The 20526-nt window shown below is 41.4% G+C and overlaps 2 protein-coding genes across 4 annotated transcripts in view; one reads left to right on the top strand and one right to left on the bottom strand.

The window, feature by feature from the left end:
* The window catches only part of MRPS31 (mitochondrial ribosomal protein S31), a 56060-nt gene that overhangs the window by 21206 nt on the left and 14328 nt on the right, over positions 1-20526 (bottom strand). For all 3 annotated transcript variants that reach the window (XM_058831542.1, XM_058831532.1, XM_058831549.1), the window contains 4 exons: positions 19986-20091; positions 19249-19346; positions 18779-18874; positions 18249-18319 (listed from right to left, as the gene is read on the bottom strand). In XM_058831542.1, coding sequence (XP_058687525.1) covers positions 18249-18319; positions 18779-18874; positions 19249-19346; positions 19986-20091 — 371 coding nt within the window. The remainder of the gene's footprint in view (positions 1-18248; positions 18320-18778; positions 18875-19248; positions 19347-19985; positions 20092-20526) is intronic.
* On the top strand, positions 1751-12700 carry SLC25A15 (solute carrier family 25 member 15). Its single transcript, XM_058831562.1, has 8 exons — positions 1751-1871; positions 2444-2548; positions 4261-4388; positions 7195-7453; positions 9794-9931; positions 10287-10456; positions 11463-11621; positions 12503-12700. Exons 3-8 carry the CDS (start codon positions 4334-4336, stop codon positions 12625-12627), a joined length of 906 nt encoding a protein of 301 aa, XP_058687545.1. The 5' UTR covers positions 1751-1871; positions 2444-2548; positions 4261-4333; the 3' UTR covers positions 12628-12700.

The raw sequence follows: 20526 nt of genomic DNA, 5'->3' as shown, positions 1-20526 counted from the left end.
ACATTTCAAGCGCTGTCGCCGTCTCCATCTTTTCTACAGGGGCCAGGTAAGTGCGGATCGGGCCTGGTATTCTGCCCGAGGAGCGTGGTTATGAAGGAGCACCCCGAAATGCTCAAGGCCTGATGTTTCAGCTGGCAAAATGGTAGTTATGCAGGTTATGCAGGTTATGGCAGGCAGAGTGTGGTTTAATGGCATCTTAATTGCAAGCTTCACTGCATTAGGAGTTTAAGTGGCTTTCACCAACTGGATCTTCCAACAGTGCTGCAGTCCTGCTAAACAAGTCAGCACACAGGCCAAAATTATTTGCAATGAAACTGTAATCTCTAAGTATTATGGGTTATTTGGGATGCACAATTAAGTCAAAATCACTAATTACAACAGACTCAGCAATTTTTTCTACATTAAAGAAATTACCATTCATTTTCTAAAACCATTTATAATCTAGACTGTTCTTCCTTAACAACTGCCACACCTGGAGTACTGCATCCTGCTCTGGGGTCACAAACACAGGAAGGACATTGACCTCTTGGAGCAAGTCCAGAGGAACACCAAGTTGATTAAGGGGCTGAAGCATCTCCCCTACAAGGAAAGGCTGAGAGAATTGGAATTGGGGATTGTTCAGCCTGGAAAAGAGGAGACTTCAGGGTGACAAAAATGTAGCCTTCCAGTATCTGAAGGGAGCCAACAAAAGAGCTGGAGAGTGGCTTCAAAGTGAGAATAGGTTTAGATTAGTTAGAAAGAAATTTGTCACTGTGAGGGTGGTGAGGCACTGAAACAGGTTGCCCAGAGAAGCTGTGGATGCCCCATCCCTGGAAGTGCTCATGGGTGGTTTGGATGAAACTGAGCAACTCAGTCTAGTGAAAGGTGTGCTTGCCCATGGAAGGGGACTTGGAACTAGATGGTCTTTAAGCTCCCTTCCAACCAATATGTTACATAAATATATAAGAAAATAAAATCGGAACTCTGCAAATAATTAAAAGTGATAGGGGGAAAAAAGATACATTTAAGTTTATAATTTTGTTTATGCTGTTTTTTCTTCGGTTTGATCTGTGAAAGTAGGAGCTTTATTTGGTGGAAAACACCACGGGTCCAAGATGAAATATGTAGGTCTGCATGTCTCAACTAATGTAAACACATATGCAGCTCAACAGGGATTACAGGGCATACAGTGCTTCCCAGAAGCACTGCCTGGTCTGGCAGAGTATCTCAAATATGACTGATCACTGATACACATTATGGCTGCTGTTCATTTACCCTGCCACAGACTGTACTGTCTCCTCCTACTGCTTTCAACCAGACATTGCTCCTGATGAACCTTACTGTAAGCACTTCACATAACTGCAAATCAAAAAAAAAAAAAAAAAAAAAGAAAAAAGACAAAAAAGCCTTCTGTAGTTTCAGCTGAGAAAAGCAGTATTAGCCCTCTCCATAGTGGCTTAGGTCACTGTATGCCACCTCAATGTCCCGGAAAACCAGGATCACTTAGGAGAGTGTCTCGGGACTTACGGCGGCTCCTCCATGTACACAAACTGTTGCTATTTCAGGGTACACAATTCCTAAACGAATCCTTTAAAACAAAAAAAATACCCCAACAACAAATCACCTAACAAGAAAAATAAAAAAATACCACTCATCTAAAAAAAACCCAAGATTTTTTTTTTTTTAAGTGGTTATAATTAATATATTCGGTCGCATCCTGCTCAGTAAGCTGAAACACAGCTCAGCCCCAGCTCGAACAGAGCCCAGCCCCGCCGCCCCCCCGCCGCCTGCCCAGCCCGCGCCTTCCCCGGGGCCGCGGCGGTGCCGCGCCGCCTCCATCGCCGCCTATTTCGGGCAGAGGCGGCGGGGCCGCTCGGCGGGCGGCGGCTCCGGTGAGTGGGGGCTTCGGGCGGGGGCAGCGGGCTCTCCCGCTCCGCCGGCGGGCCCGGAGGGTTCCCGCGGCTCGGGAGCGGCACAGGCCCGGGATGCGCGGCGGGCGCGGGTCGGCGATGCGCGGCCCCTCGGGAAGCGGCGGCTGCGGCCTCCCGGGAGAGGCGCCGGGCCGGGGTCGGGCGGGCTCTGCCACCGCGGGCCCCCGCCGAACGCAGGCCGGGGCTTCCTGCTCCAAACGGGCGGGTGTTGGCGGAACGCGTGTCCTGAGCCTTCCTCCCTAAGGAGGGCTGGAGCCGGCGGTGTGGCCCGGGAGCGGTGTGTGCGCTCCCACGTGTGAGAGCCCGCGGTGAGCCCCGCTGCTGCCCTGCCGCCGGGGTGCCGGCCCGCTGTGACCTTGGGGAGCCGAGCTACGGCCTGCCCACGCGGGCCATTGCAAGGAGCAGCGCTTCCTTCTGCATGCATCTCAGTCTTTGGAGAGTGCATCGGCAAGGAGAAACATCTGGGGCTGAAATAACATCTGCTTGCAGAGGACTCTGCAGGACCTGTTACACTTAAGCTTCTGTATTTCCAGGTTTGAGGTTTGGATTTGCTTTGGAAGTCACAGAGCAGTTGCTGCCTCGTTCTACCTACATGCAACTTTTAATATAGTAGTATTATTACAAATAGGGAAAAAAAGGTACGTACTGATACAATACTAATTTCGTTTTGACTAAGACATAAATTGAAAGTGGGACTGTGCTAATATGGATCAGACAGCTAAACTTCCTTCTCTCTTAAAAGGTCCATATTTTTATAGGCATTTACTTTCTTCTGCTGCCAAGTTTTCTGTGGGTGATCTGGCATGTGCTCCGTTTGGGGACTGGCACAAGTCGATAGGCACTCAGCCTGATGAAAGCAGTGTACATTTTACTGAACACAGGCAGTTGTTGCTCTCTAGTAATTCCTTTCATTCAAAGTCTGTCTCAATGATTTGTTTTCTTCTCTCCTAAATGAGAAGCAAAACTCAGAGTGCAGTGTGAACACTAATGAGATATATAGGATAACAAAGCATAATTTGGCCTTGGAGCCTCCGTTTTGAAGTAATACCTAGTGTGCTGTGCTGCCAGTGACAAAACAGTTCAAATCTGAAAGCACAATTATGAAATTACATGTTTTAGTGTCATTTATTGCAAAAGCAATGTTTTATTTTGTTTTAAACTCATTTAGATTTATGTAACAGATTGGATGGGTGAAGTCACTGAGTGACAGTATTTGGCCTACTGGTGTATTTTTTTAATGTTAAGAACAATAAATCTATTTAGAGACAGGCTGTCTTAAAGCCTTGGTTGTATTCAAGCATCTTATGTTTCTTGTACAAAGGATGTGGTTTATACAATGTGTGTTTTTATGATTTTCAAGGTAGCCTACTGGGAATTATGTTTCCCATTAATATTATGCCAAAATATATTTTGGGAGGCAACAGGCTTCAAAAGAAGCATTACAGTAGGTAGAGGAGTGAAAATTGTTCTGTTTACTGATGTACTGTGCTTGAAGACAGGCTTAAAAGCCAGTGAGGCACTAATTCTGTGTATTTGTGTGGGTTTTAAGACTCATGCAGCTTTTTGACAGCACTGCCAAAGAAGTGTCTCGCTCAGCAGCCCGGTTCTGAAACAGTGGGAGCTCTTTGGCTGAGTTATTTTACTCCAGATAAATAAGCTTGTTTTAACTGCTTGCCCAGTGAAAGTATCTTGCTGCAAACTTGAGAACTGAATTCATTTGAATGTTTTATTTCAAAGTGTTACATTTGTATTTCTGCTTTCCAGCTGCCTTCCTGAGAGAGGAGGTGTAATTCTTATTTATAATATTCTGGTGTGGGGGGGGGGACTTGCACTAGGAACATGACAGCCAGACACAATTCAAGATGTTCATGTTCATTCCCTTTCTACTCCTCTTCTGAAAGCCACACAGTGTGCCTGTATCATCATGGGTAGAGTTTTCTTAGTTGCTCTTCCCCATGAGCAGATTCTGTTTTGCTTTATAGCTGAGGAAATTAAATATTCCAGCATGAAATATTCCTGCCTTAGACACCTGAGGGAAGACTATGCCTCTATAATCAATATAAAAGTAACCTTCAGCACTGTTCCCTGGACACACTCTTTTGCTTTCATTTGAGAGATCCAGGGAGATAAGAAGCTGGAAAGCCCAAGTAAGCTGAAGCTAGGTAGTGATATTCCAGGAGACCTGCCCAATGCAACAAAATCAGTCAAAATACATATATGCTAAGTCTCATTCCTGACCACAACCATTTTCTGTCTCTAAATGGAAGAGTGGATCTGAAAGCACTCCTGTAATACTTTCACCTGTCAAGTTATTGTAAACTGTGTATGTTTCATCTTTCTCTTCCCTCAGGAGACAAGTATCTCCATACCTAGCAGGAAACAGGAGACTTTGCTCTGAAATAACTGATAAACAAGTGTGAAGCATGAGGATCAACTCTGCTGTTCAGGCTGCTATTGACCTCACAGCAGGTGCTGCAGGTAATGCTTTATTGCACTAAACTTCTGAGATACAGTTTTAATGCCTTTGACAAATATAAAAGCAGTTTCCAGTTGCTATAAAAAGCCTCACCTTCTGTGTTTTAAGGGTATGAGGAGAAGCAGTGACCTCAGCCAGTGTTGTAACTATATCCCTATTGCTCCTCCCTCCCAAAACCCCTGCCACACAGTGAGGATGTAACACCTTACTCAGACTAGTCATTTTCTATAAGGAGGCTTAAGTTCTGCTTACATGAGTTTAAGAATCAGTCAGAGTATCAGCAGAGTTTTGCAAGGAAGTCGATGTGTGAGCGATTGAGGTGCTGTTTTTGTCACAGGAACCATCCCTAACTGAAAGGGACAGGAGGCTATCTGAAGGGTTTCTGGCTCAGACAACATCCTGGTGTGAATCTCTAAAGCCTCCGAAGCTCAGTAGAACTGATGATAAATTTGTGTAACTGACTTCCACTTCAGTCAAGTCTGTGCTGTAAAATTTTGCTGGACCAGTTGTGTGGGAATGGTTGCACTGTCTCACTGATATTGCCATGTTGGTAATGTCTGTGGCTCAGGGATGCAATTTTGAACACTGCCAGGGAAAAGGGGTCTTTTTGACTTATAAGCTAACAGTGGTTATATGGAAAAGGTGGAAGATTTGTCTAATTTACTTTTGTAACTAGTTTAGACAATTTTAGTGATTTTTTTTTTTTCCCCCACACAATAAATTACAGTCAGTCCTTTTATTACAATGTTAATGCTGTGAATATGACAGTATTAATGGTGCTAAATGCATTCAGTGGTAGTTATTTGAAGTCATTTGTCAGAGTGGAGGTTAACAGTGCAGTGAGAAAGCAAGGGGTAACACCACAAGTCTGGTGTGGCAATCTCTGCACTCTTTAGAAAAAGTAATTAAGTAAGCAAACAGCTCATTTCTCCAGCAAATGTACAACCTGGTTTTACCTTCCTCTCCAGATACAGTCTTGACTACCTCATAAGTAATGACATATTGAGGCAAGCAAATTCTGGACAAGAATAAGTCATTTAGCTGTGGTCACAGTCCTTTACCTAGGATCTAAGCAACCTCTAATCCCTTCTTTGATTCAGTACGACTCTTTTCCCCACCACTGCCATGTTATTATTAGGACCACACTTGTCTGAATGTTATAACAGATTTGACTTTTTGGGTTTCTGGTTTAATTTTGTAGTTGGGTTGGGTTTTTTATGACTCTTTACTGCTGGCTGGAAGAATTTCTATTTCTTTTTAATATATTTCAGATAATAACTAGGACTCTTGGTCTTTATCTTGAGGCTTACAAAGTTCCAGTTGCAGTTTACTAGGTTTTTTGCATCAACTTCAATAACAGGCTTTTTGGAACAGCCATTCTGTCAACTTCCAGTTTTTCAGCTTTACATTTCAAAGACCATTGCTGGTTTCTCTGGATATCTTCCAACAGCCATTATTTTATTACAGGAACCTAGCATTTGTCCTGTAGATTAATATCTACCTGACTTCCCTGCAAAAAAGTCTGATCCTTTCCAGCTCTGCTTTTCATTTGAAGCTCACATGGGTGTTACTGGTCTGAGCCAGCTACTTTTCTCCTTGGTTATCCTTCCAGAGCAGGAAACCATTTGTGCTTCCTTGCATGATTTGCTCTGAAGTTTTTAATGATCCATCTGGTTGAGAATGAGGTTTTATGGCAGCTAGATCCCGAGTTTCTCTCAAGTACCTCTTTGCAGAGAAGCAAGAATAATGTTATACAAATGTGTTTGCAAAGAGTAAAATGGATTGCAAATAACACTAGCTAAACCAATGCTTACTCTTCTCCCCACTTAAAAGAAAAATAACTAATCTTAATTGGACGCACAAATTTGTTTCCATTTCAGTTACTCTGCTATCTGCATTTACAGATAAATTAAGGTATGTAACAAAACCATGAACCCTATATAAGGTACACCTATCATGTGCTTCCTGTCAGGTATTTGCTGATAGATTGCTATTGCTGTTTCTTACTGAAAAAGTGTAACATCAGCTCTTCCTGCAGACTACAGAACTGAGTTAGATCTTGCAGAAAAACACTGCACTGTGAGCAAAACGGTTATTGATGACATTGATGGAAATACCGCACAAGTTTTCAGGGTATTGACCTTGCAGTTCAGTTTGGAGAAGATAGCACATTGAGAAACTTTGCCCTTTTGCCCTTTTTCAGCTTATACTTGACACTTCCTTCCAGTCTGGAAAGAAACAGGCTTAAGAGCTATCTGAAGTTTTGAAGTAAAGGCTTTGATTCTTTGGTTATCAATTTATTATGTATGATCAGTTTAGGAGTCTCAGCAGTCTTCCTCTTGTCCTGGAGATTATCACTTGATTACTAATCTTTCAGGGTTGGGATTTTTTTGCTATTACTGGAATGTAAAATCAGAGATGTCTTCTGAACCACTGCATTAATGGGCAAAGGAAAATGTTATTTAACTCATTGACACAAGTGACTTGATTGCAGAACAATACCTCTATTTCAGTACAAGTTTATAAAAGGGAACTGATTCATTTAGAAGCTTGCTTTTCATGAGATAAAGAAATGTTTAATGAGAATCATGCTGTTACTGCTCCTTTGCCTGATTTTTTTTTCTTAAGGTAACTAAATTCACCAGTGACAATTGATGCCATTGTACTAAAATCAGTGCACTTGTCTTTTCCTACAGAGAATGAATTAATTTTTGCTTTCTGTGTGATTTTCCTTATACTGGCGCTTCAGCATAGGTGTTGCAGTTTGATAACCTTCAGCCACTCTGTTAACTTCCATTGCTTGCCTAGGTGGAACTGCCTGTGTGGCGACTGGCCAGCCCTTTGACACTGCAAAGGTGAAGATGCAGACGTTCCCCAGCATGTACAAAGGACTTGTTGACTGTTTTGTCAAAACCTATAAGCAAGTGGGATTTCGAGGCTTCTATAAGGGAACCACACCAGCGCTTGTAGCCAACATTGCAGAGAACTCTGTTCTGTTCATGTGCTATGGATTTTGCCAACAAATTGTGAGAAGAATTGTTGGAGTGGACAGGAAAACAAAGCTCAGGTTAGTAATAAATATATAGTTTGTATTTTAAAATAAGTATATAAAATTTCATGCAATTGCTCTTTGCCAATACTGTACTGTCAGGGTGCAAGTGAGGTCCCTGGCTCTCTTCTGATGGTGTACAGTGTAGTAAATTTTGGAATATAGGCCTTAGTGTGACAATATAGTGTCTAATATAACAGAGCCATCTATTAACCAGTCACTGCAGCTGGCTTGTTTAGATGATCACGGCTTAACTGGAGTATTCAAGACCTGGAACGTTTTTACCAATAGGACTGAGCATTTCAACACCTGAAAGTTAGAATTCCCTTAATATCTAGGTTGTTCTGATTTTGCAGGGGAGGTAGTGGCTCTTATTACAAGGAGGCATACTAAGGGGAAGGGCACTTTTCTAATACTGTTTTGCTTTTAAAAATGTCTTTATTTAAGGTTCAAAAGCTTGCTCACCCTACAAAACCCTTACCTTTTCCTACCCATTGAAATGTAGGAGGTAGGCCTACTAGCGGTGTTTCACTTCTTCACCGTCTTTTGTGATCATCCTGGAAGGTAGACCACAGATGTGCAGAGGTCCTAGGATCATCTCACGTGACTGAGGCACCATGGTCATGCTGGATGTAGGGAGGGTAGTATAGGAAACTGAAACAGTACACTGGTGCATTACTCTGTCTTTGGAGCTGGATACAGAATGGGAATGTGAGTATGCAGCAACAGCAAGCACCTTTGGTATCTGACAGTTCTTTCCTTGGTCAGGTAATGGTGGTTTTCAGATCCAAGATGGCTCTGTAATGCCTTGTTGATTCAAGGCCAAATAGTATGACTGCAGAGCTGCTCTACAACAAAGCATTAAAGAATTTAAGTTTACTTGAAAGATTGTCCCTTGGTGTTGTTTCCTTATTCTCTTCATCTAGATCATTGTGTATATGATATATATATATAACTTATATATATCTTATACCTTATATATATACCTTACATATATCTTATGAGGTACATATAAGAGAGAATTGTATTGACATGGTCTTCAGCAGGGCCCTGATGAGAACATGTGGTCTGTCCAGGACACCCCCACCCATTTTTATTATACTGTTAAACTTTCAAAAAAGGACAAACTATAAAACATTTTTCAGTTAAAGGAATACATGTCACTGATGCATAAGTCACAAAGAAAAGAAGAGAGGAATGCTAAATTCTGTTTATCTTTTAATATATGCTTAGTCCAACCAACAGATTTAATTTCATGCTGAAGTCTAATGTGAGACAAAATGGGAAGAGAAGTGCTAAATTCCAGTCACTGCTCTGTAGGCAGTTACTGATTTCTTCCACTTTGAAAGTTGTCATTACTGCCATATCTGAATGTCACGAGCTTCATGTCAACAACTTGAGTTTTGTGATGCTTCAAGGTGAAAAGCTGTAGCTTTAATCTCTGATAATATAGATGTATCAAACTGCTGGGCACAAGGCAAGCATCTCCCTTGGATGGAAAGAATTTCTGTGCTGCATTGAGATCAGTCTCAGCTGTGATGACTCCCCAGGTTCTGAAAGAGAAGCTCCACTTCTGTGCTATTGTGCAGCTCCTGTCCAAAACTAGTGTCTGTGGGAGCTTGTTCAAAATGTATCATAAAGCAATGTTGCCCTGGAGTAACAGCCTTTTGAGTCCTGGCTGTTTAGCAACCCAGAATCTGTGGTACGTGTAAAATCACCACAAAATAAGCCTCAGTTTTGGAACACTGAGTCCCTACAGATGACAGTGCTGTCTTATTTGTGGTGTGGTTTATGTTTGTGCTGTCTCTGATTCACATGGTTGCATTCATAGCAGCACACCCATACAAAGATTACAGTGATCCATTGTGCCTGCTTTCAGTTTTCTAGCGTCTTCCTCTGAAAGCCTTTATTAATACTGGTAAGGTGAATTTGACATCTATCTATATGAAGTGATTATTCCTCTTATTCTCTTTTGAGAAAGTAATTAGTAACTAAAAGTTGCCCAGTAAAATAAGTCTATGGAAATCTTTATAAATGCTATCAAATCTTCTCTTACTGGCTTTTATTCTGCTGCAATCACTGAAGTATAGCAAAAAGGGTAGAGGTTGCAATATATCTCTTTGGTGTCAAAAGGGTATCTTTCAGTTGTGTAAGAAAATGGGAATAGTTTTTTCCTGCCTCTGGTTCAAGTAACTGTCCTTTGCCCTTGAGAATCTTTCCACCAAGACTTTCTTTCCACCAAGTCAGTTTTTCTTGATGCTATTTAGGGTACAAGTCCAGGAAGCTGATTGCTGGTGTGTTGGTTCCACTGCACTAAAGTTCAGTGCCCAAATACCTTCTGCAGTTTCTTTCTTGCAGTGATCTACAGAATGCTGCTGCAGGCTCCTTTGCCTCTGCCTTTGCCACCCTTGTTCTCTGTCCCACAGAGCTGGTGAAGTGCCGGCTGCAGGCTATGCATGAAATGCAGTTGTCAGGAAAGATAATCCAGGGACACAAGTAAGTATACACCCTGCTTAATATCTCTGAAACCCTTTCTTATGTATTATTTCTTCAAATCCTGTGTTGGCTCAGTGTCGCATTTGTAGTGCACTGCTAACCAGAGGAGAGTTGTGGCTGGGAGGGTCATAGCCTGCAGACCTTCTGGGTGATAGTGAAACTGGATGCCAGTGAAGGGCTCCTTCAGGATCCTTCAGATCTTGCTCCTCAGAGCAGGATTTTGCTCTAAGTCTTACATGAATTCAATTATTTGCCCAATAGGTCTCACCATTAACTGTTGCCGCAGTTGCCTATTGTTCTATAACCTCTTACTATCTGGCTAGTAAGTATCACTGACTGGATCAACCTCTCTCAGTACAGTTTGGTCAGTAGTGAAGGGTGTTATCCAAAAGGATGGTCCCCTTGGATTTTATCGTGGCCTGTCCAGCACTTTGCTGCGGGAAGTCCCAGGCTACTTCTTCTTCTTTGGAGGGTATGAACTGAGCCGGACATTCTTTGCCTCTGGGAGACCAAAAGATGAATTAGGTATGGTACCATTTTACAGGTGGGTTTTAGCATGCTGTCATGAGGGACATAAAGGAGAGTGTATCTTCCCTGAAGATATACTAATGATGTTGTAAAACATATGCAAAATGAAGGAAATGAGGCATACTAAATATGGAGGGCTGTATTTTGTGTATACATAGTAATAAAGTATTGAAGTGACCATTTTCCAATGAATCAGGATGCATCATAAATAGAGAATTAATACAGTGAGCTAACACTACAAAACTGCGGAAATATCTGACCCCACAGTGTAACACAAGACATTTCAGTTGCCGTTCAGAGTGATTTTGAAGTATTTAGCTGCATTCCCTTGAACAGTCTGTTCAAGTATATGCTGAACTGTATGCTGACCATTAGATAGAGTTACACTGATAGTAAGAGAACACCGAGATTGAAAATTAGAAATTAAAAAAAACGGTGATGCAAGAATAAAGATTGCCTGTTTCCTGGTAAAAGACTGAACCAGTAATACTTTGTCTTGCATGGAGTCAGGATTTCAGCTGCATGCATTTTGGACTTGTAACAAAACACTTAAAAACATCTGATCTGAAACACAAAATTGGGGTACATCTTGAAAGAAATGACTGATCACAAAATAACTCCACTGTACCAAATAAATCTCTGTATATGTGATTAGTAGCACTATATGATGTTACTCTAAGCCATTTCACAATTAACCTTGGAAGGTTAATTTTAACAAGTGTTAAAAAAGTGAATTTAGTTAATAGAGTCAAAGTTGAACTTTGAGTTACAGTTTTTTAGCATGGCCAATAATCTAACAGGTGCTCTTTATAATCTTTAAGTTTCTAGTTAAGCCTTGCAATTTACCAGTGGCTGAAATTAACTTAAAGGTTATTGAGAGAACAGAAACTGCTCTTTTGTCATAAGCAGGTTCCTCTGTTCCCTTTGAATCCTGTAGATGAAATAATGTTATATTTGTGTTGGGGAAAGTGTGGTGCATAAAAGCATATTTCTTAACTTTTAGGTCCCATTCCTTTGTTACTGAGCGGAGGTTTCGGAGGCAGCTGTCTGTGGATTGCTGTGTATCCTGTGGACTGTGTCAAATCTAGAATTCAGGTTCTTTCAATGGCTGGAAAACAGGCAGGCTTTATGGGAACATTTTTAACTGTTGTGAGAACGGAAGGTGAGTATGCAAGCAGATCAACTGAATCTATAAGGCTGCAGACTGAAATCTATACCCTCCAATACCCAAAATCACTTAAGAAACCTAGTCCAGTGATAATGTGTTAGAGACAGACAATAACTGTTTCTAGCAAACAAATATCTACTTCATGTAGTGTGGAAAGCTTGGAATCTAGAAACAGACCTACTTCATCTTCCCTGCCTCTTGGTTCAGGAGATGATTCACTTAAACCTAACAGAAAACTACTATGCATTAAAAGCAGATAAAGAAATGAGCTCTATTACCTGTGACCAAACCTATACATGAAAACTGAAGGAACTAGGTAAGTTCCATGCAGAAATTTTCTTCACCTCTAAGAGTTAATATGTGGCTGAGGATTGATTTATCAAACAGCCCTATCCAGCCTGGCAACTTGAGGCATCTACTTCAGCATCTCCTCTCTGGAAAAGGCCTTTGTCAGGTGCTTTGGAAGAGGGTCTGAGAATATACATGGCAGCAGATATGAATTCTGGCCCCATTGCTAGATAAGACTCCCAAGAAGAGTCTGACTTGGGATACAGTTCTAATACAGTCCTGCTGCCCCCTTGCCAGCTGTGGTACAGCCATTGTCAAGTTACCTCAGCTGACCAAGACCTAGTCATACCTGAAATAAGCATCTAGTATAAGCCCTTACATGGCTAAACTCCTATTACAACATTAAATACTCCCATATCAATATCCAGTACCACTACAACCAGTAGTTACACCAGTGAGTCCAGCTCTCTGTGTTCATGCTTCTCTAAGCAGAAGCATTGCTTAGTATGCTACAAAGGTAAGAGCACAGTAGTTGATGCAGACAGTCACTTTAATAAATTGATAACTGGCTCTGGTTTTATTTCCAGGTGTGCTTGCCTTGTATTCTGGACTAACACCAACTATGATTCGTGCATTTGTGGCCAATGGGGCACTGTTCCTTGCCTACGAGTACAGCCGGAAACTTATGATGAAACAAATAGATTCTTACTGATACCATCTAGCAGACCAAGAACAAGAGATTGTTTAAGGATCTTTTAAATAAATGATGAAAAACACATAGATCACATGATGGTCTGAGCAGAACCAAATCAGTGACCTAATTTTAGGAGCTCAACTCCACTTTAAGATTTGTAATCTTTCAAAATCAGGTGAGTTTATGGAGGTGTGTACATGTTGCTTGAATTGCACAAGCAAAACTATTTCCCTCTTAGAGATTCTGCACTAGGTACACTGCATGTCATAAATGTCTTTCCTGACCTGTAATGGTGCTAAAAATATTTACATTGACCTGTGGGGTTTAATGTAATATGCAAGAGTAGGTTGTGATTTGTCTACAACAAAGCACTGGTTTTAAAACTGCTGCAGTTGTGACCTTTTGCAGTTGTTGTTATCTGACTCAAAATAATGTCAGTTCTTGTCTAATCTTCCTGAGTATAGATGACTTGGACATACCCCTCACCTAGGGAGACCTTTCCTTCTCCAGCTACACCCCCTGTCCTGCTCCATCTCACTTCTGCTCTGTGACTTGATAAGTTAATGGTAATGGCAAAGGCATATGACTTACATACTGTCCTAGTGAATGGGTTTATAAAAGTAGGAAACATTCACCCCCTACCTCATATGAGACTTAGAGCCCAAGATAGGCCTGCAGTTTTGATAAAAGCAGTACAGTAACAACATTAAGAAGGTGATGTTGCATTGTATTGTTTTCTAAATCCTTTCAAGAAGTGCTGGAGTATGCTAACAATACTTAATAACAATGCTTAACAATAGGGACAGTGCTGGAAATAGCTGCTGCCTCTGAGCACAGAATTGTAACTTTGTGCAGGCTCCCATTTAGGTCAACTTGGCATGAATGAGGCCACATGCTGGAAGGACAGGAAGCTGAAGAGGAACAGACAGCCAGAACTGACACCATGGTCTTTGATATAGCAGTCTTACTGGGGCAGGAGTCTTGGTCTTGCTGTGCCTCTTCAGCTGAGTGGAAAAGCTGGTTTGACTGGATAGCTTGTATCACCTTCAGGCCTGGAGGGCATGGCCTCCTTGGTCATGGTACTTGATTAAACGTGCAGTTAGTCAGTATTGCCCAAAATGATGCAGTGACACCTCTTTCCAGATGCCACTTTTGTTCTTCAAGAAGAATGCTCTTTGTGCAAGCATGCTCTGCTTTGTGACAAGCAGCTACTGCCTTATCTTGGAATAAGCCAAGCAGGTCTTAGAGCAGCACAAGCTTTTCCTGGAGCTGTACAGAGATGCTTCCTGGGTGCTCTAAGTGCAGCCCACCAGTGTGAAGACAGTGGGGGGCATAGAGCCCTTTAACTTGCTGAGATCATCACAGCTACATGGAGAATAGCAGCTTGTCACAGAAACCACACTTGCCAGTGACAGACAACAGGCAGAGCTGGAACAACCTAGTTTTGTATGTTACAGCTTCCCTTTCAGATCCCAGAAATGGGAATAAGGTTTAAGCATAGATGAAATCACCCCAATACCTGCTGCTTCTTGCAATGGAGCCAGGGTGCACTTAAACTGGCTCATTCCTTGCATTGTTGCAGCCTCTTTGATGGAAGGTGGTTGCTGCAGTTCCACAAAATCTTGTTCCAGCCTCCAAGTGCAGAAAGAACAACTCACCTCCCTTTCACATACCATGAGAAAAGGCAGATAAAGCAGGTCATGGCTGAAGAATCTTCAGTGTCTGTTGCACCAATATACTTTGACTGGTACACTGGGGCAGCAGTAGTCTGCATTGCCAGTATTTTAAAAGAAATTTATACCAAATGTTCAAATGATTCAGGTAGGAAGATGAAGCTTTAAGAGTTTGTTAGCCCTCCCCTTCTTTTCAAAATTGTCTAGTTAAGAGAAATAGTATATTTGTACATGTCTCTAGTAGTTATGAAAAGGTGAGGACAGACTCCACCTCAGTGGAATATTTCAATCTATTTCTTAGATTTGTCTTTGCTTTCATTTTTTAAAGCTCATGTTGCAGTTTTTAATACAAAAATTGAAGCTTCAAGAGAAGCAGGGTATTTAAAACAACCTACAGCAAGAAGCTGGTGGCATTTTTGAGAGTTTACCTCCTGAGGTTGATGTAAGCAGTAGTTTTTCCATTCAGAGCTGCTTAAGCTGTACACGTGTATCAGTTGTTCAGCTAAAAACTTCATAATGTTGGTATAGAAATTCACAGAAATAAAGTTAAATTTGATTAACTGAGTACTTGATGATTGTTTATGCCATTTAATAAGCTCATCTAGCTGAGAAACAAAAAGGTTGAATTCAGCATCACCACCTCTCTGGAATTAAAGAAAGACTTTATTTAATCAATGAACATATAAACTAAGGAGAAGGGGTCCAGCTAGAGTAAGGTGCTATGAAGCAACTGCTGATTTTGCATCTATGGAAAATGAAACCCATATTTCAGCACTTGGCTTGTTGTTTTGTTAGTACCAAAATCAGTTCTAGTATTAGGGTTCACATCAAATTCCAAATTTCTAGATTACCACAATACAGGCTATAACGTTTTCTGTCAGAAGAATGCCAGGAGTCCAGAACAGGTCATGTAAATTCCACATAGATAAGGGATGAATGCCCACTACTTTGTGAAGGTCAGTACAACAGGGAGGCAGGGCCTACTGTTACCCTCTTCTGAGCAGTGGTGCGTGGATCTCCAAGAGAAACATAGTATATCCCTTGTACAGCTATTTTGTTCCTCATTCCTGCTTACACATTAGTTTTTAGTAAAATACATGTGCTTCAGCTAGAAAAATGTGACTCACTGTTACAGCCTCTGCTGCTGCTATCTGAGGGAACTGGCTTACTCCCTTAGCAGGAAGATGGGTCACCCTGCCAATTGTACAAAAGGGCATCCTAGGACAGAGATATCCAATAGCCTGAGCTAAGCCAAAACAAACTTGGGAATCAGCCACTTGTAGCTACAATAAAAGGGCATCCTTTTTTAGCCCCTAGCCACATTCACATGGACACTGAGGTAAATACATAGCAATAGCAGAAGTTGAGTCCACACATGGTGTACTTCATAGTACATAACTACCTTCAAGTAAGCACAGGGAAGGTATATGACCTCTGCTTATCATGACCTGGGCTTATTTCATTAACTGGAAAGCTATGACACTTCCACTTTTTGGTGCTCAACAACAAAAAGACTAATGAAGCAGCAGACCCAAGAAGCTAACACCTCAACACATTTCACACAAATGAAGGCACAGTCTCCACAGAAGAGCTGCTCTGCTGAGAATAGTTGGAAACAGAATACGCATCCTGGAAGTTTGTGCATTACAGGTCTTAGTACAACTCAAGAGGAGCCAGTAAGCATTTGCACCATTTGTTCAAATGAGCAGGCACACAGATCAACCCCCTCAATGCAGATATTAAGGCAGCCACACTGATTCCAGACAGCTGGAATGCTCAGGAGCTGATGAGAGCCAGACTTAAGCCTTAGGGCAACTGGCCATTGCAGCCCTTTGTAGGGAGGCAAAGCAGTAGAAACACAGCTGTGCAGTCTCCAACCTCCACAGGCAGCTCCCAGGCCAGGTGTTGCTCAAAGCCCTACATCACTGGTTACTGATAAAGAGCAGTTCAATACCAAGGCTTCTGCTCAAGAAGCAACAACCCAACAGAGGGAGATTAATATTTCTCCCTCAGAATTCCCATATTCTACTGATCTGTGGAAAAGCCCAACGCTGAGGGAGTCATGTCAGGTTTTTCCAGTCTCACATAGACTGCTGGTCTTCATCCACCATCATGCTAATGCTCGTGCTTAAAGACAGGTAATTGTCTTAGATTACTCAAACAGGAGTTAGCTGTATGCAGAGATATCTAAATTCCAAGAATCCAACAGCCTGTGATGTGACAGTCAACTGACATTAAGTAACTCTTCAGAGTATTTTTGCCCTGCACAACAGAACTTGATGTAACTTTATTTGAGAAGTTGTATCTACACAGAAATACAGTAAGTACATACAAATAACACTGCTTCACTTTTGCTGAAACAGCAAGACATTCTCCAGGAAAGATATTAATTTGACATGTTTCCCTTCTTTCAGTCTTCCCCTATGGATCAATAAAGTTCACCTCCACAGCAAATGTCTCACTATAGACTTTCCATGTTTTAGATTTGTGAGGATTATCCAGCTCATTCCTGGGAAGGTAGAGTCTGAAAGACAAAATTCAGTAGCATATCTTACAGCCTAAGACATGCTTTTCCTCCCAGCCAGCTGAAAGATCTTCTAGCTCAGCTCTAGAATATTAAATACAGCACCAGACCTTGAATTTAAACAGACATCAACCATGCCTGCACAGTGTTTTGCATTTTATGTAGTCTCAGAAACAAAGCCAACCTGATGGGTTTATGGGTTGGCTCCCCACCACCCTCCCAGAGCCCCACCATACAAAACAGAGAGAAGTTAATATTGCATTTAGCTCAAGGCCTCCTGATATGATGCAAGTGCCAGGAACTTAATGACCAACCTTCCTAAAGGCAAGGATTTGATTCAGTACTCAACCTCATCAGGCATGTTCTCCAATTTTTATGTTTAACAAATTCATGTATAGTTATCACTTAAAAGCACTTGCACATCAGCCATGTCTGAATTAGAGATACAGAGATAGAAGCAATGTCTTAACAGCTGTTTCACTTCTAATCACACCTAGTCCACTTCAGGTCTACCAGAAGGTCTGGCCAGGAAGGGAGAAAAGGTAGCTTAGTGGGGCATCCTCCATAGTTCTGGAGGAAACAAAGCACTTCACCAAAACCCTTGAGATGGCAATGCTGCAGGCCATCAGACAGCTGGCAGACATTTCTCCTGGAACTGGCTTAATTGGTTTGCATAGCGACTGCAAGGTGCATTGCTGGCTCAACATATTAACAGCTACAAACAGACTCATGGCCACCTCTCCTCAGGCTCTAGCAGGGTCCATTAAGTAAAAACTGTTTTCTTTCTATTCCAGTTATAGAGAACACAATAATTATATCTCATATGCCAAATTCACTGTTCCTCTACCTAAATCTGTCAAGCAAGGCAGATCAAAGATAAGGCTCTCTTGTCTCTGCATTTCTACATCACTCCCAAAGCAAGTTAGACAAGCCAAACTTTCACCAGCTGGAGCTTCTCTAGGAGTCCCAGTCTCAGAAACAAAATGACAGTATTTTCTAACTTTATCAAAAGCATGAGAAGCCATAAGAGGGCCTTTCTTTGTGATCTCAAGCATCAGTACCTCTAACTGTGGTCTTATGTCTGCCTGCTAAGCTACTGAGTTCAGCTACTCCTCAGGCAGCCATACTATAGAGGATGGCAGATTTGAACAGTTAGCATTACATTTTTTAATTCAAATTCATAAACAATGGTTAGAGAGCACCAAGGAAATAATCCAATAGTTTAAGTTAAGATAAAAAGCTCCCATATGTTTAAAATATTTGTCACAGCACAAGCAACTGCCTACTCACAGGTTACAGTTGAGGATCAAAGACCAGTACCCACATGAAAGTTAGCTGGCTGATCAGGCCTGCCTTATCTCAGCTTTCAGTACTCTATGATCTTCCAGCTCTATGCAGACACCAGAAGTTAGGATCTGAAGACATTCACTATGATCACTTACCTGTTATTTTCAATAAAGGAAGTGTTGAACCAGAAAAAGAACGGGCAGTCATCATAGCCTTTTGGAAGAGCCTAAACACAAACACCTTGTTTAAGGACTGTGTTACACAATACGACTTTTGTTTATAGAGCAAGGATATCCACTTTTCCAATTTGGTTTACAAAGCTACAGTGCCAGAATCAGTACACTTGAAGAGCCCAGTATCATACACAGATCACTATTTTCTCTGCAATTATTTCAGTAACAAGTCACTCAATACAACGAGGTGAGACCCCGATGGTTAGGAGGAGCAGGTACCCAACTAAGATGCCTTGGCTGTACTGCTGTTTGAACAGTCAGATACTTCCCCTGCTTGCCTAGGCTGATGTTCCACCACTTGTTGCATCCCTCGCTGCACACTGAGACACAGCAGGAGTCACTGGAGAGGAACAGATTCTGCCCCATGCTGCCCAGCCAGGCAGGACCCACTGCGGTTTGCACTGCAGCCTCTCCCCATACCCAGCTGAAGGTCTTCATACTGGTATACTTACAGAATTACATTCAAATCTGACTTTCACATCACCACTTAGGACAGGGCAGTCTTCCAAGCCAATGACTACAGAGTCACTTTCAGAATCAAAGAAGAGCTGGGTAACAGAATAAAGTATTTGTTTCATGAAAGTTTCTGCAGCAAGTCAAGGGACCAGTTCATGACACCTAACTACTCATTCATGGTACACAAATACAACAGCAGTGCTAAAATAACAGACAACAGTTTAAACTGCTCTGACAGAGTGAACTATTTGCATTTAAGTGACTCCCAAGGAAATCTTCCACTATCTTACCACTACATTTCCTAGAATTTGGCAAAGTTTAGCTTTTTCATGCTCTTGGGATTTACATCATCTATTTCATTAGACTATGTAGAAATTGAATATTGGACAGAAAACTAAGACCCTTCAAACCTATAAATGAGCTTTTAGATTCTGTGACTCAACTTATGTGTCTTTATAGCACTCACCTTGCAGTTTTTTTGATTGGCACATACACACTCCAGTACAACTTGCTTCTTTATTATTATCTGCACCTTCATATCAGTTCCATTGCCTTTCCCAATTCCTAGGAACAAAGTGTTGTATTACACCAGAGGCATAGACATTAGCTGGAAACACAAGCAGTCATGAAAATCAGGTGCAATCCCATTCAAAAGTGCTTTCTTTACAGAATGTCTTGCTCGAGACTCTAGAGAACTCAAATGCTAAAGGTAAGCCAGGATTCAGCAGCTAAAAACTGCATTTTGAAGTTCCCCCCACTAGGGGAACAGGCTAATGTAAAATCTAGTTCCATTTACCAAGCAATAACAGCAGTTTGAACTCCCCTGGAACAAGGAGTGATGAGCTTCCAGTCTTTGATCAAGATTACCAGTACACATGCACTGTAACAGGCATGTATCTAAAGCTCAGAAACATTAGTGGATCCAGTTCCACTGGGGAGTTAGTCTCACTTAAAAAGTGATTTCCCTTCCAAAAAAGAGCAGTTTGTATATGAGTCATCACTTGGTCAGACATCTATGAAGTGACACAACGCAGAGCAACTGACTACAAAATACTCTTCATTCTGTTCTTTGTCATTTAAATTCTCAAATCCCAGTAAGTCTACATTCCTATCACAGGTGCAAGAGAGAGAGTTATCAGCTGCCTATTGCCTAATAGGAGACCATCACCAGATGGAGGAATGCCCAAACACAAGAGTTCTTACCATGTACATTGTGGATTTTGAGGTTTTTTATTTTGAGTTGTCTCTCTGGTGGGAGCTTCAAGTTATACTTGTTTTTCAGGATCTCATAATACCCAACATACCTACTCTGTAATGAAAAAAACCCAAATATTATGCAGTTTCTGTACCCAACAGATTAATTCTAGGCAAAAGTAGGATTAAAATACATCTTTTACTCCAAGTTTTTAGCTTTTCAAAGTCCAAAGCTAAGAAGAAAGACAATTTTTCTCTTTCCCTTTCCCTGCTGGAACGATTTTCTAGACAAATACAACATCTACATTTTAAATCCGTATTTAAATTTCATCTATTATGAGGAATTCTGTACTTTTTAGCTCAGCAAGAAGTGAGGAGCTTTTATATTGTAGCCTTAGGAGACTGAATGTTTGAACATACAAGATATTTTCATTTTACTGAAGGGGCAGGTATACTTCTATTTGATACCAGCAATTATAAGTACCCGTCAGCAGATTTACTTCCCAACTCTGCATCACACAGAACAGTAAATCAAGATGTGCAGAACTGT

The sequence above is a fragment of the Poecile atricapillus genome, chromosome 1 (assembly GCF_030490865.1).
Source record: "Poecile atricapillus isolate bPoeAtr1 chromosome 1, bPoeAtr1.hap1, whole genome shotgun sequence".
Classification (NCBI taxonomy): Eukaryota; Metazoa; Chordata; class Aves; order Passeriformes; family Paridae; genus Poecile; species Poecile atricapillus.
This window is presented reverse-complemented; position numbering and strand designations above follow the sequence as displayed.